The sequence below is a fragment of the Cebus imitator genome, unplaced genomic scaffold (genome assembly GCF_001604975.1).
Source record: "Cebus imitator isolate Cc_AM_T3 unplaced genomic scaffold, Cebus_imitator-1.0 Scaffold217, whole genome shotgun sequence".
NCBI classification, from domain to species: Eukaryota; Metazoa; Chordata; class Mammalia; order Primates; family Cebidae; genus Cebus; species Cebus imitator.
In genome coordinates, this window is record NW_016107532.1 from 2,933,614 (window position 1) to 2,946,377 (window position 12,764).

At 52.0% G+C, this 12,764-nt stretch overlaps 1 protein-coding gene across 1 annotated transcript in view; it reads left to right on the forward strand.

The window, feature by feature from the left end:
- Positions 1-12,764, forward strand: part of MAP3K14 (mitogen-activated protein kinase kinase kinase 14) — a 53,560-nt gene that overhangs the window by 30,319 nt on the left and 10,477 nt on the right. The window contains exons 4-9 of the mRNA XM_017549324.1: positions 379-589; positions 696-1,313; positions 2,710-2,847; positions 10,900-11,029; positions 11,249-11,380; positions 11,858-11,962. Of these exons, the coding sequence (XP_017404813.1) occupies positions 379-589; positions 696-1,313; positions 2,710-2,847; positions 10,900-11,029; positions 11,249-11,380; positions 11,858-11,962 (1,334 nt within the window). The remainder of the gene's footprint in view (positions 1-378; positions 590-695; positions 1,314-2,709; positions 2,848-10,899; positions 11,030-11,248; positions 11,381-11,857; positions 11,963-12,764) is intronic.

Consider the following 12,764-nt stretch of genomic DNA (forward strand, 5'->3'; position numbering starts at 1 on the left):
TAGTAGAGACGGGGTTTCACCATGTTGACCAGGATGGTCTCGATCTCTTGACCTCGTGATCCACCCGCCTCGGCCTCCCAAAGTGCTGGGATTACAGGCTTGAGCCACCGCGCCCGGCGAGCTAGGCTTTTTAAGTGAATTAAATTATTGAAGCCTCATCTCCACCCTGCATGGCAGAAAATACCAGACCCATTTTATAAGTGAGATAAGTGAGAAAACTGAGGCTCCTTGTGGTTTAGAAACTTTGCCACGTTCACACAAGGAATGGCAAGCTGGGATTTGGCCTTGGGTCTTCAGGAGCCCAGACACAGCTATCTGCACCATTCCATCTTCCTGCCTCCTCGTGCTCAACATGCAAATCTGTCCCTTTTTTGACAGCCAGTCTGAGAGTCTTGATCAGATCCCCAACAATGTGGCCCATGCTACGGAGGGCAGAATGGCCCATGTGTGTTGGAAGGGAAAGCGTCGCAGCAAAGCCCGGAAGAAACGGAAGAAGAAGAGCCCAAAGTCCCTGGCTCATGCAGGAGTGGCCTTGGCCAAACCCCTCCCCAGGACCCCTGAGCAGGAGAGCTGCACCGTCCCAGTGCAGGTGAGACCCTCCACCCACTGCCCAGACCCCGGGCTTATGCAGCCTCAGAAATGGAGCTGTGCCTTGGGCCTGGCCCTGTGTGCTGACAGCTGTGTTTCCCCCACAGGAGGATGAGTCTCCACTCGGCGCCCCATATGTTAGAAACACCCCACAGTTCACCAAGCCTCTGAAGGAACCAGGCCTTGGCCAACTCTGTTTCAAGCAGCTTGGCGAGGGCCTGCGGCCGGCTCTGCCTCGATCGGAACTCTACAAACTGATCAGCCCCTTGCAGTGTCTGAACCACGTGTGGAAACTGCACCACCCCCAGGATGGAGGCCCCGTGCCCCCACCCACGCACCCCTTCCCCTATAGCAGACTGCCCCATCCCTTCCCATTCCACCCTCTCCAGCCCTGGAAACCTCACGCCCTAGAGTCCTTCTTCCTGGGCAAACTGGCCTGTGTAGACAGCCAGCGACCCTTGCCTGGCCCACACCTGAGCAAACTGGCCTGTGTAGACAACCAGAAGCCCCTGCCTGGCCCACACCTGGAGCCCAGCTGCCCATCTCACGGTGCCCACGAGAAGTTTTCTGTGGAGGAATACCTGGTGCATGCTCTGCAAGGCAGCGTGAGCTCAGGCCAGGCCCACAGCCTGACCAGCCTGGCCAAAACCTGGGCAGCAGGGGGCTCCAGGCCCCGGGACCCCAGCCCCAAAACTGAGGACAACGAGGGTGTCCTGCTCACTGAGGTAACTAATCCCCTGGCACCTGTATATGTCCTTCCACCAGCAACCTGGGGATATGCTTTTCTGTCTTTATCAGAGTCACTCATGCCTGTGGTGACAAATCAGACAGTAGGACAATGCTGACTGTGGATGGAAGGTGTCATCTCTCACCCGCCAACCTCACTTTTCACAGCCTTGTTAGCGTCTTCTGTTCTGAGTTCTTCTGGTTGGTCACCCCTGCTTGCTGAATGTGGGTGCTGCATGAATAATACACATGCTGAGGACCAGGAGAATCAGCCGGGACCCACTGGAGATGTTGTCACGGCCCCCCGAGATGGAAGATGGGGATGGGACCCGTTTTCACCACCCACCTCCTTCCCTTTCTCCGCTTGTTCACTTCGCAAATAATTTTATAATTTTAAATGATTTTATCATTTAAACTTTGATTTCTGGGTTTTATTCCAGCCAACCCCTTTTTTTTCTTTTAATATATACGTGTTTTAAGACAGAGTCTCACTCTGTCACCCAAGCTGCAGTACAGTGGTACAATCACAGCTCACTACAACTTCCATATTCTGGGTTCAAGCAATCCTCCTGCCTCAGCCTCTCAAGTAGCTGGGACTACAAGCATGCACCACCACACCCAGCTAAATTTTTTTAGTTGAGACAAGGTCTTGCCGTGTTGCCCAGGCTGGTCTCAAACTCCTGGGCTAAAGCAATCCTCACACAGTGGCCTCCAAAAGTGCTGGGATTATAGGTGTGAGCCACTATGCCATCTTATTCTAGCTACTTTTTTTTTTTTTTTTTTTTTTTTGAGACAGGGTCTCACTGTGTCACCCAGGCTGGAGTGCAGTGGCACTATATCAGCTCACTGGGTTCAAGTGATTCTGCCACATCAGTCTCCCAAGTAGCTGAGACTATAGGTGTGCACCACCATGCCAGGCTAATTTTGTATTTTTTGGTAGAGATAGGGTTTTACCATGTTGGCCAGGCTGGCCTCAAACTCCTAACATCGAGAGATCCGCCCACTTTGACCTCCCAAAGTGCTGGGATTACAGGCGTAAGCCACCATGCCCGGCCTCTCCATCTACTTTCAATATCATCCTTGACCCTGGCCCCTCTTCACTGCTCCTCCCTTCCCTCCACCTTCTAGCTCCTGAGTTTTGCTTTTTCAGTGTCAAGGTCATTGGCAGCTCAGCTTCTGTCTCACCATCACACGTCTGGGATGTTTTTCATCACAAGGATCAGTGGCGGCAGCCCATGAACCTTGCCTTCACCTCATTCCTCTACCCCCTCTCTGGTGTTGTCCGGCTCAGCAGCCCTGGCAAGATTACCAGCTGGAGAGCCTTCCTCACTGTAGCCCTGTAGCCCTCTGCTGTCCTGACCGCTAAAACCAGCCTTTCTCTCCTGCCAACCCCAGAAACTCAAGCCAGTGGACTATGAGTACCGAGAAGAAGCCCACTGGGCCACGCAGCAACCCTGCCTGGGCAGAGGCTCCTTCGGAGAGGTGCACAGGATGCAGGACAAGCAGACTGGCTTCCAGTGTGCTGTCAAAAAGGTACGCCAGGGCTGGGGGCTGAGTGAAGAGGGAAGCCAGGAAGGGGTCCTGGTGTGTTCCCTCCGCTTTGTCAAGGACAGTCACGGGGTGGCCGTGCATCTGACTTGTAACAGAGCTTGCTGTCACTAGCCACCCGAGGTTGGCTGGAATGGGAAGGGAGCCTGTCACATGTCCTGGCCTGGCCGCTGCCCTTGGCATGTGTGTGTGTGTGAGAGGACGCGTGGCCTTGGTGTCTCAATACAGCCAGGGCCCTGAGGGGCAAGTCCCAACTTGGAAGGTGCTTGGAGTGTCATGAAATTCATACTGCGGTAAAACCCCTGAATCACACAGGGGGCCGCCCCCCGACCTGGGCCAGATGATAGGGAAAGCAGTAGCCTCCACTGTCGGGCGCTTCCAGGAGGAGGCCAGCTCCTTGGGAGCGGGCGGAGCTCTGCCTCCCTTCGGCCAGGTGTGCTGCAGTCCTGCGGGGCAGACGTGCTGAGGAGATGAAGCTTGGCAAGAGAGGAAGTCACTGGCCGGGTGGCAGAACCCGGATTCAGACCAGGTCTGTGTGACCCGAGAGTTCAGCTTTGAACCACTTTTCAGGAAGAAGAGGAAAGAAGACAGACTTGTGGTGCTAGAGTTTTGAGTACAGGCAAAGACGTGAATCGCCTCTCCCACCCCTTCATCTCACTGATGTTAGACGTGAGAGCAGAGAGGACGGTGTGGCCTCCTGTCAGATCACACTGTCCGGGCCCCAGGGGGTCGGTGACGGCTGCAGACCCACAGGCCTCATGGGTGTCAGCCCTACTCCTTGTCACCAACTTTCCCCCACCCCCAACTCTCAGATCACCTTGATTAGAAGCCACGTTGTACCCAGTCAAAGCTTTCAGCCTCAAAGCCAGCACCAGGACCTAAGGCACGTTTCTGTGGCCCATCACCTTGGCCCTGTGGGCAGGGGGAAGTGAGCTCAGAGATAAACCTTGTTTCAGGTGGCTTGTGTCAAAGACGCTCCGATCCCAAAAAGGAAAGCAACAAATATAGGTTGAGCATCTCCAGTCTGAAAACCCGAAATCTGAAGTGCTCCAAAATCCGAGACTTGGAGCACTAACCTAACACAGCAAATGCTCACTGTAGCCAGAGCACAGAAGCCTGGCACACGCTGGCCCCATTCCGAGCAGACACTGCCACCGCTGTCGGGGGTGTTTGTGGCCTCCAGAGGAGAGGAGGCAGCTGGGATGTGAATACACCTGGCTTCCCTGGTGTCTACTTGGGCTGGATGGTGAGACCAGCGAGGGGACTATCTGCAGGTACCACCCCAAACTTCAGACACGCTGCGTCAAATACGAAACTCCACCTTCACCACCCCCGACTGGCCACACGTGCTGAGTGCATGCGTGCTGAGTGTTGAGTGAGTGCGTGCTGAGTTCTTGCCGAGTTCCTGCCAGTGTGGATCATCATCTTCCACTTGGAGGCCAAGGCCACGTGCTTGACCTGCTCAGCTGCAGTTCCCCTCCCCAGGCTACCGGAGAAGGCTCAGCTGTCCCTCCTGAGAGGTGGTGGGAGGAGGGTGTGAGAGTGTGAAGAGACACGCACCCAGCACTGGGAGCTTAGTCACTGGGCTTCTCAGCTGTTCCCCTGCTGAGGACCTCAGAGTCCCAGGCAACAAGGTAAACAACTCTAATATAGTGGAAGAGCACAAATACTCCATGTCTCGCCCCTCGCACCCGCTGCAAGGCAGTCGGAAAAACTCCAAGCACAAGGCCTGGACTTCTCAGCATGGGAACTGCAGCTCAAGCCCATCAGAGCTGGCCACTTGCAGAACCACTTTCTTCCCACCTGGGGGAATTCAGTGGGGATGGCTCTTTGGCAGCCCAAACAGCTGCCTTTGGATAGGCAGACAAGCCCCTCCTTTCCCTCAAGGCAGTGGTGTCCTTTAGGGTTTTCAGCTGGAAGAGCACAAGAAACAGTTCCCTGATGAGGGGGTGGGGACCGAGAGGGGGCCAGGCATCAGAGGTCAGGCTGCACATCAGGTCACAGCAAGTCTCCATACCTCCAGTGCTCCTTGGGGAGAATCCAGGATGTGAGGCAGGCGTCACGTAGTGGTGCCAGCACTCCTTTCATCCTCCTTCTAGAACATCCTGATCCACGTGCTGATTGGCCATGGGTCCAGGCTTTGAGGCAGTTTTTTTGGTTATTGTTTTTGTTTTGGAGACAAAGTCTCACTCTGTCACCCAAGCTGGAGTGCAATGGTACGATCTTGGCTCACTGGAACCTCCACCTCCCATGTCCAAGCAGTTCTCCTCCCTTAGCCTCCCAAGTAGCTGGGACTACAGACAACAACGCCATGCCCGACTAATTGTTTTGTATTTTTAGCAGAGATGGGGTTTCACCATGTTGCCCACGCTGGTCTTGAACTCCTGAGCTCAGGCAATCGGCCTCCCAAAGTGCTAGGATTACAGGCATGAGCCTCTACGCCCGGCTTTTTCTTTTCTTTTCTTTTTTTAAGGTTTTGTTTGATTTTTTTTTTTTTTTTTTTTTTTTTTTTTTTTGGAGACAGGATTTTGCTCTTTTGTCCAGGCTGGTATGCAGTGGAATGATCGCAGCCCACTGCAGCGTCAGCCCCACAGACCCAAACAACCCTGTCACCTCAGCTTCCCAAGTAGCTGTGACTTCAGACAGCCACCACCACACCCAGTTAATTTTTTATTTTTTGTAGAGGACACGGTCTCACTATGTTGCCCAGCCTGGCCTCAAACTCCTGGGCAACCTCCCAAAGTGCTGGGATTACAGGTGTGCCCCACCAGGATCCCTTTTTAATGGAAAAAACAGCTACTTGTTTACACACACATAAAAAGTCCAGGCTGGGTACAGTGGCTCATGCTTGTAATCTCAGTACTTTGGGAGGCTGAGGTGGGAGGATTGCTTGAGGCCAGGAGTTGTAGACCAGCCTGGGCAACATAGCAAGATTCCATGTCTACAAAAAAGTTTAAAAAAAAAAGAAATAAAAAAGAAATTTTAAAAGTCTAGAAAGATGTCTGACAAAGGGCAGTTACCTCTGAGAATACGATTGGGGAATGGAGACTTTGTGCTTTTTTGGAATCATTTGAATTATTTTATAATGAGCCTATATTTGTTTGCAATTAGAAGTAAGATCAAACCGGGTGTGGTGGCTTGAACTGGCCTCCCAAAGTGCTGGGATTACAGGTGTAATCCCAGCACTTTGGGAGGCCAAGGCGGGCAGATCGCTTGAGGTCAGGAGTTTGAGACCAGCCTGACCAACATAGCGAAATCCCAAAAATATTTTAAAAACTAGCCAGGTGTGGTGGCGCATGCCTGTAATCCCAGCTACTTGGGAGGCTGAGGCAGGAGAATTGCTTGAACTCAGAAAGCAGAGGTTGCAGTGAGCCAAGATTGTGCTACTGCGCTCCAGCCCAGGCAATAGAGCAAGACTCCATCTCAAAAAAAAAAAAGTGTTTGTGTGTTGCATGTATGGGCAATCACACATTTCTGAAGAATAGTTCATATCATTTACCAGATTCTCAGAGGGGTCTGTAGCCCAAAAAGGGTTAAGAATCACTCCTTTTAGAATATCTGGCTCAAGTGTGGAGTTCTGGGAGCTCTGCTTTGGCTCTGCCGCTGATCTGAAATAATGTGGCCTTGGCCAAGTCAACCCAGCTGTCACCAAGCACCTGCTCTGTGCCAGACACTGCAGGGGCTGGGGACAGAGATGTGAAATCCATAGGCCTGACCTGAAGGAACTGGAGTTGTAATGAGGGATAAACATTTATGTTGGGGCAAAGGTGAGCAGCCTTCAGTCCTGGACACGTGTTTAGGAGGAAAACAGCACAGAGATCAAGGGGAGAATACCTCGATGGCGATGAGAAAACAAGGCAGGACCCTCTAATATTCATTGGGCATCTGTGCTCAGTACTGTGGCAGTTCCTTTCACATAGTTTATGTTCCTGAAATCTTCAAAAGAATTTATAGAATCACTCTTATGCCTTTTTTAATTGATGGAATAAAACAGATAAGAATACCAAAGAAAACAAGAGGGAAGTTCAAGGAGGAAAAAGTGGTCCCCAGTGTCCAGCGTGCAGGCAGCTGAGGGGAGGAAGTGGCTTCTGGATCAGGCAGTAGGCTCATTGCTGAGAGTGCTGCCACCTGGGGATACTCGCTCCTGAATGTATTTTAAAACATTAGCATGGAGGCCACGCACAGTGGCTCATGCCTGTAATCTCAACATGTTGGAAGCCAAGGTGGGAGAATCACTTGAGCCTAGGAGCTCAAGACCCAGCCTGGACAACATGGCGAAACCCCATCTCTACAAAAAATAAAAAAGTTAGCTGGGCATGGCACCTGTAGTCTCAGCTACTTGGGAGGCTGAGATGGGAAGATTGCTTGAGCCCAGGAAGGTCAAGGCTGCAGTGAGCTGTGATTGTGCCACTGCACTACAGCCTGGCTAACTAAGCGAGACCTTGTCTCAAGAAAAAAAAAAAAAAAAAAAGATCAGCATGGAAAGGCCTTCAGGAGGCAGAGTAGCTGGTGGCAGCTCAGGAGTCAGACTTGCCCAAGTAAAAGACTGGCTGTGATCCTTTATACCCAGTGACCTTGGGCTAATTACTTGTCCAGGCTTCAGCTTCCTCATCTATAAAATAGTGATAATGATCCCACGAGCTTATAGACTATTATAAGATCTAAATAACTAATGCTTAGAAAGGGCTTCACCAAGCCAGGCACAGTGGCTTACACCTGTAATCCCAGCACTTTGGGAGGCTGAGGTGGGCAGATCAACTGAAATCGAGAGTTTGAGACCAGCCTCACCAGCATGGAGAAACCCCATCTCTACTAAAAATACAAAATTAGCCGGGTGTAGTGACAGGCGCCTGTAATCCCAGCTACTCAGGATGCTGAGGCAGGAGAATCGCTTGAACCCGGGAGGCAGAGGTTGCAGTGAGTTGAGATTGCGGCATTGCACTCCAGCCTGGGCAAGAAGAGCAAAGTGAGAGAGAGAGAGAACAAATGAAAAGAAAGGAAGGAAGAAAGGATCAACCTTCACCAGTGCCTGGGAAATTGATAAGTGGACATTAGATAGTAGTTCCCTCATCTCAGTCCAGCACCCTCATTTTACAGATGAGGAACACGGAAGTTCAGAGAGGAGGGTTGGCCAGATGGGCAGCCAGCCTGACCTGGAAAGCTGGGCTGCTTTCTCCACTGGCACAGACTTCTAAAGCACCTTGTGTTTTGAAGTGCCTCCTCCCACCAGCTTTGGTCTGGGTGGTTGGAAATATTTTTAGCATGGCCAGGACACTCTAAGAGGACTTACAGATTTCTACAAAGTTAAAGCCAAGTTTCCCCAACTCTTTTGGATCACAGCCCTGTTAATATCTCAGTCATTGTTTCAGCGCAACCCAGGCCAAAACAAACACCCAACAGTTCTGTTTATGAAGCAATGAGGTCAAATAATAAGTCTTTATCCTGACAACTTAGTAGCCATTTGAAAAGCAACACATAAGTTGAAAGAAAAAGAGTCCTTCCATTTGCAAACAGCCAGATTATTAATGGGATGTATGCCTTGTTGTGCATTTCAACCCTTGAAATCAGATAGGACACCACCATCTTTATTTCCTATTACACATTTTCTCCTTAAAGTACTTTTAATCACAGTGACCTCCAAAAACCTGGCTTCATAGAGATACATTATCAAAGGGAATGTTGCGTGATCGAACTTTCAAGCTGAACTGTCTCGAGCGAGTAGTTTACGCAGTGTCCTGCCGATGTTGTGGTAGCTTGTTTCTCAGTGTCAGATATCCATTTGGCACCCTTCTGAGTTCTCTGCGGTGCCCCGGGCTGCCTCAGCTCACTTTGGGAGTCGTTAGGCCGAAGACATTTGCTAACAAGTCCTGTGGTTGAATTAGTTCCAACTCAGGTTCAGAGGCTTTTTAAACAGATCTGGAAACACAGAGTCAAAGTTCATGGGAGGTGATTAACCAAACCAGATATTAGGTAACCTGAAGGGCGACATTTTCCACTGATAGGCAAAAGTCCAAAAACCCCACAGCGTCAGAGCTGTTTGCCAAGTCAGCAAGTCTGTGGAGATCTCTTCCAAGCTGGTTCTGTTACTGCCAGCGCCCCCTGGCGATGCCACTTAAGGCTTACATGAGAACCATTAGCAGCTGGGAAGGAGGACAAGTCTCTATTTAAGAAGTGGAAGAGGCAGCCAGGTGCGGTGGCTCGCGCCTGTAATCACAGCACTTTGGGAGGCCAAGGCTGGCAGATCACTTAAGGTCAGGAGTTTGAGACCAGCCTGACTAACATGGTAAAACCCAATCTCTACTAAAAATACAAAAAATTAGCCATGCGTGGTTGCGGTTGCCTGTAATCCCAGCCACTCAGGAGGCTGAGGCAGGAGAATTGCATGAACCCAGGAGGCAGAGGTTGTAATGACCTGAGATTGTGCCGCTGCACTCCAGCCTGGGCAACAGAGTGAGAGTCCATCGAGTCCGTCTCAAAAAAAAAAATATATATATATATATATATCTGAGTGTCACTCTAAGAATCAGCCTCTCTGATGTGAGCTGGAGGAACTGAGGAGCTAGCATTTCCCGAGTGCCCACTGGTTGCCGGGCGTGGTGTTGGTTACCATCCTTCCAAATCCTTGCTTTACCCTGGAGCAGATACGACCATCCCTGCTGTTTGGATATGGAAACACATGGATGGGAAGTGTGCTGCCTTATTTTAAAAGGCCGAGCCAGGATCTAAGCCCAAGATGTTTATATCCAAGGCCTATTTCCTCCCATCAAGTGTCTGGTCCCTCCAGAAAGGAGTGGAGGATCCCGGACCTACCAGTTGGCAGTGGGAGTGGCCTTGGCCAAACCCCTCCACAGAGCCTCCTTCTGTCCCCAGATGCCGGGAGACAACTGCAAACAGAATAAACACTGCCCTGTCTATGTGCACGTTTTAGTCCTCTGGGAAATAAATAATTTTAAGAGTTAAGAAAAGTGTCGGGCTGGGCGCGGTGGCTCAAGCCTGTAATCCCAGCACTTTGGGAGGCCGAGGCGGGTGGATCACGAGGTCAAGAGATCGAGGCCATCCTGGTCAACATGGTGAAACCCCGTCTCTACTAAAAATACAAAAAATTAGCAGGGCATGGTGGCGCGTGCCTGTAGTCCCAGCTGCTCAGGAGGCTGAGGCAGGAGAATTGCCTGAACCCAGGAGGCGGAGGTTGCAGTGAGCCGAGATCGCGCCATTGCACTCCAGCCTGGGTAACAAGAGCGAAACTCCGTCTCAAAAAAAAAAAAAGAAGAAAAGTGTCGAGGCCAGGCATGATGGCTCACACCTGTAATCCCAGCACTTTGGGAGGCCAGCACAGGTGGATCACAAGTTCAGGAGTTGGTGAGACCAGCCTGGCCAGCGTGGTAAAACCCCATCTCTACTAAAAATAAAAACTAGCTGGGCATGGTGGTGTGTGCCTGTAGTCCCAGCTACTCGGGAGGCTAAGGCAGGAGAATCGCTTGAATCTAGGCGGTGGAGGTTACAGTGAGCCAAGATCATGCCACTGCACTTCAGCCTGGGCGACAGAGCAAGACTCTGTCTCAAAAAAAAAAAAGAAAAGAAAAGAAAGAAAAAAGGGCACCTGATGGAGTCCATCCAAATCTTGGTTCTTGATTGATAAGTCAGAAACCCAGCTTCTGAGAGTAGACATGGATGCTGATAAGCAAAAGGTCCCACATCCTAGAAATTGCTCAGACATTTAGCTGGAAGAAAAAATGTTCTGCGTTTGGCAGATATGAGGGCGGCAGCGTGCCAGCAGCCTGGATGAGGAATGTAGTATGGCTGTTTTTGCACACGGTCAGCACTGCAGAACTTTAAGTACAAGAAGTTGCTCCTGATACTAAGAGCATGGGATACACAATTCCGCCTCTGAGGGTCCAGCAGGCCCCCCAGGCCCCTGCATCACCACTGGAAACATCAGCAGCCTCTGTGTATGGAGCACCAAGCGTCCTGACAGGATCCAGGGACTCTACTCTGGTCCCCTCACCCTGTCTCACAGCTGCCTCTGGGCCCTTGCAGGTGCGGCTGGAAGCGTTTCGGGCAGAGGAGCTGATGGCATGTGCAGGACTGACCTCGCCCAGAATTGTCCCTTTGTATGGAGCTGTGAGGGAAGGACCTTGGGTCAACATCTTCATGGAGCTGCTGGAAGGTAAGGAGCCAAGTCCCACTCTTTCTTCAGATAGAGGGCCAAGGGTTCCCCCGCGTCTTGCCCAAGTTGCCCTTGGTCGCTGATCCATCTATGGTGAACCTTGACCCTGCAGCATCTGCAGGAAAGGCCTGCTGTCCACCACCTGCCCTGTGCTCTTGCCCTTGGCTGGCATGGAGGCCAGGGCAAGCTTCATGTAAAGCCTGACCCTTGGTCTCCTAGGTGGCTCCCTGGGCCAACTGGTCAAGGAGCAGGGCCGTCTCCCGGAGGACCGGGCCCTCTACTACCTGGGCCAGGCCCTGGAGGGGCTGGAATACCTCCACTCACGAAGGATTCTGCATGGGGACGTCAAAGGTAAGGCTCAGGCCCTGAAGCCCTGCTCCCGCTCAGGCTCTTCCCTCACACCATCCTGCCTGATCTCCCAGTTCTGGGCTGGCCTGGTCATCTCCAGTGGCGGGCCCGAGTCAGGCTGACAGGGCTGTGCCTGAAGGAAGGGGAATGATGCTCTCTAAGCCACGGAGAACCTAAGGTCAAGCTCCCACCCACTGGTGACCCCTGGCATGGGGTTGGGGCAGGTGAGCAGAGTGGCAGCATTCCCCAGAGTAAACCCTGCTCCTGTCCCCTCGCCCTCAGAGATCCCACCTGCCTCTAGCCTGAATTGACGCCCTCCTCCCTTCCTCCACCACTAATGAAACTAAGTCAGAAGCAGCAGCTGCCACATGGGGTCAGCCAGAAAATTATGTCACTGGAGGGCAGGCCAAACCGAGCCTGGGTGGGCTGGAACCCGGCATGACTCACCTGTTGCTCTTCCTCCCTGGGGCGGCCTGGCAGCTGACAACGTGCTCCTGTCCAGTGATGGGAGCCATGCAGCCCTCTGTGACTTTGGCCATGCTGTGCGTCTTCAACCCGATGGCCTGGGGAAGTCCTTGCTCACAGGTAAGGCCCCCCACTAACTGCCCTGCCCCCCAATGCATTCATTCCCCAAATGCCTTCCATGCTTTCCGCAATGGGAATTGAGATGTGAGCACTTAGGTCCACCGTTTCAGCCCCACAACCAGCCTGGGTTATTATCGGGTTTTCTTGTTATGAGTAAATTCAATAATGAATGTCAGGTGCTCATTGCTGACGCTCCTGTACACAGGGAAGGGAAGGGAAAGACTGAGTGACTCTCCCTAGATCCCAGGCCTCTGCCTTGGAGCCCCTGTGGCTCCACACCTCTTGTCTGGCCTTTTCAGGCGAGTACCCTGCCAGCCAGTGACCCCAGCTCTCCTGCACCTCTGAGCACAGTTGGCTGGAAGCACAGTGGGCAGGCTAACCAAGGGGCCTTACCTGTGAGCAAGGACTTCCCCAGGCTAACCGCTGGGCTCTAAAGCCAGTGAAATATCTCTTTAACTTCTCTGATTATTAAAATAATCCATGCCCACTGTATAGTACAGGGTTAGGCATACAAAAGAGACAGGCCAGGCACAGTGGCTCACGCCTGTAATCCCAGCACTTTGGGAGGCCAAGGCAGGCAGATCACGAGGTCAAGATATCAAGACCAGCCTGGCCAACATAGTGAAACCCTGTCTCTACTAAAATACAAAAATTAGCTGGGCGTGGTGGTGTGCGCCTGTAGCCCCAGCTACTTGGGAGGCTGAGGCAGAAGAATTGCTTGAACCCAGGAGGCAGAGGTTGCAATGAGCCGAGATCGCACCACTGCACTCCAGCCTGGCACCTGGCAACAGAGAAAGACTCT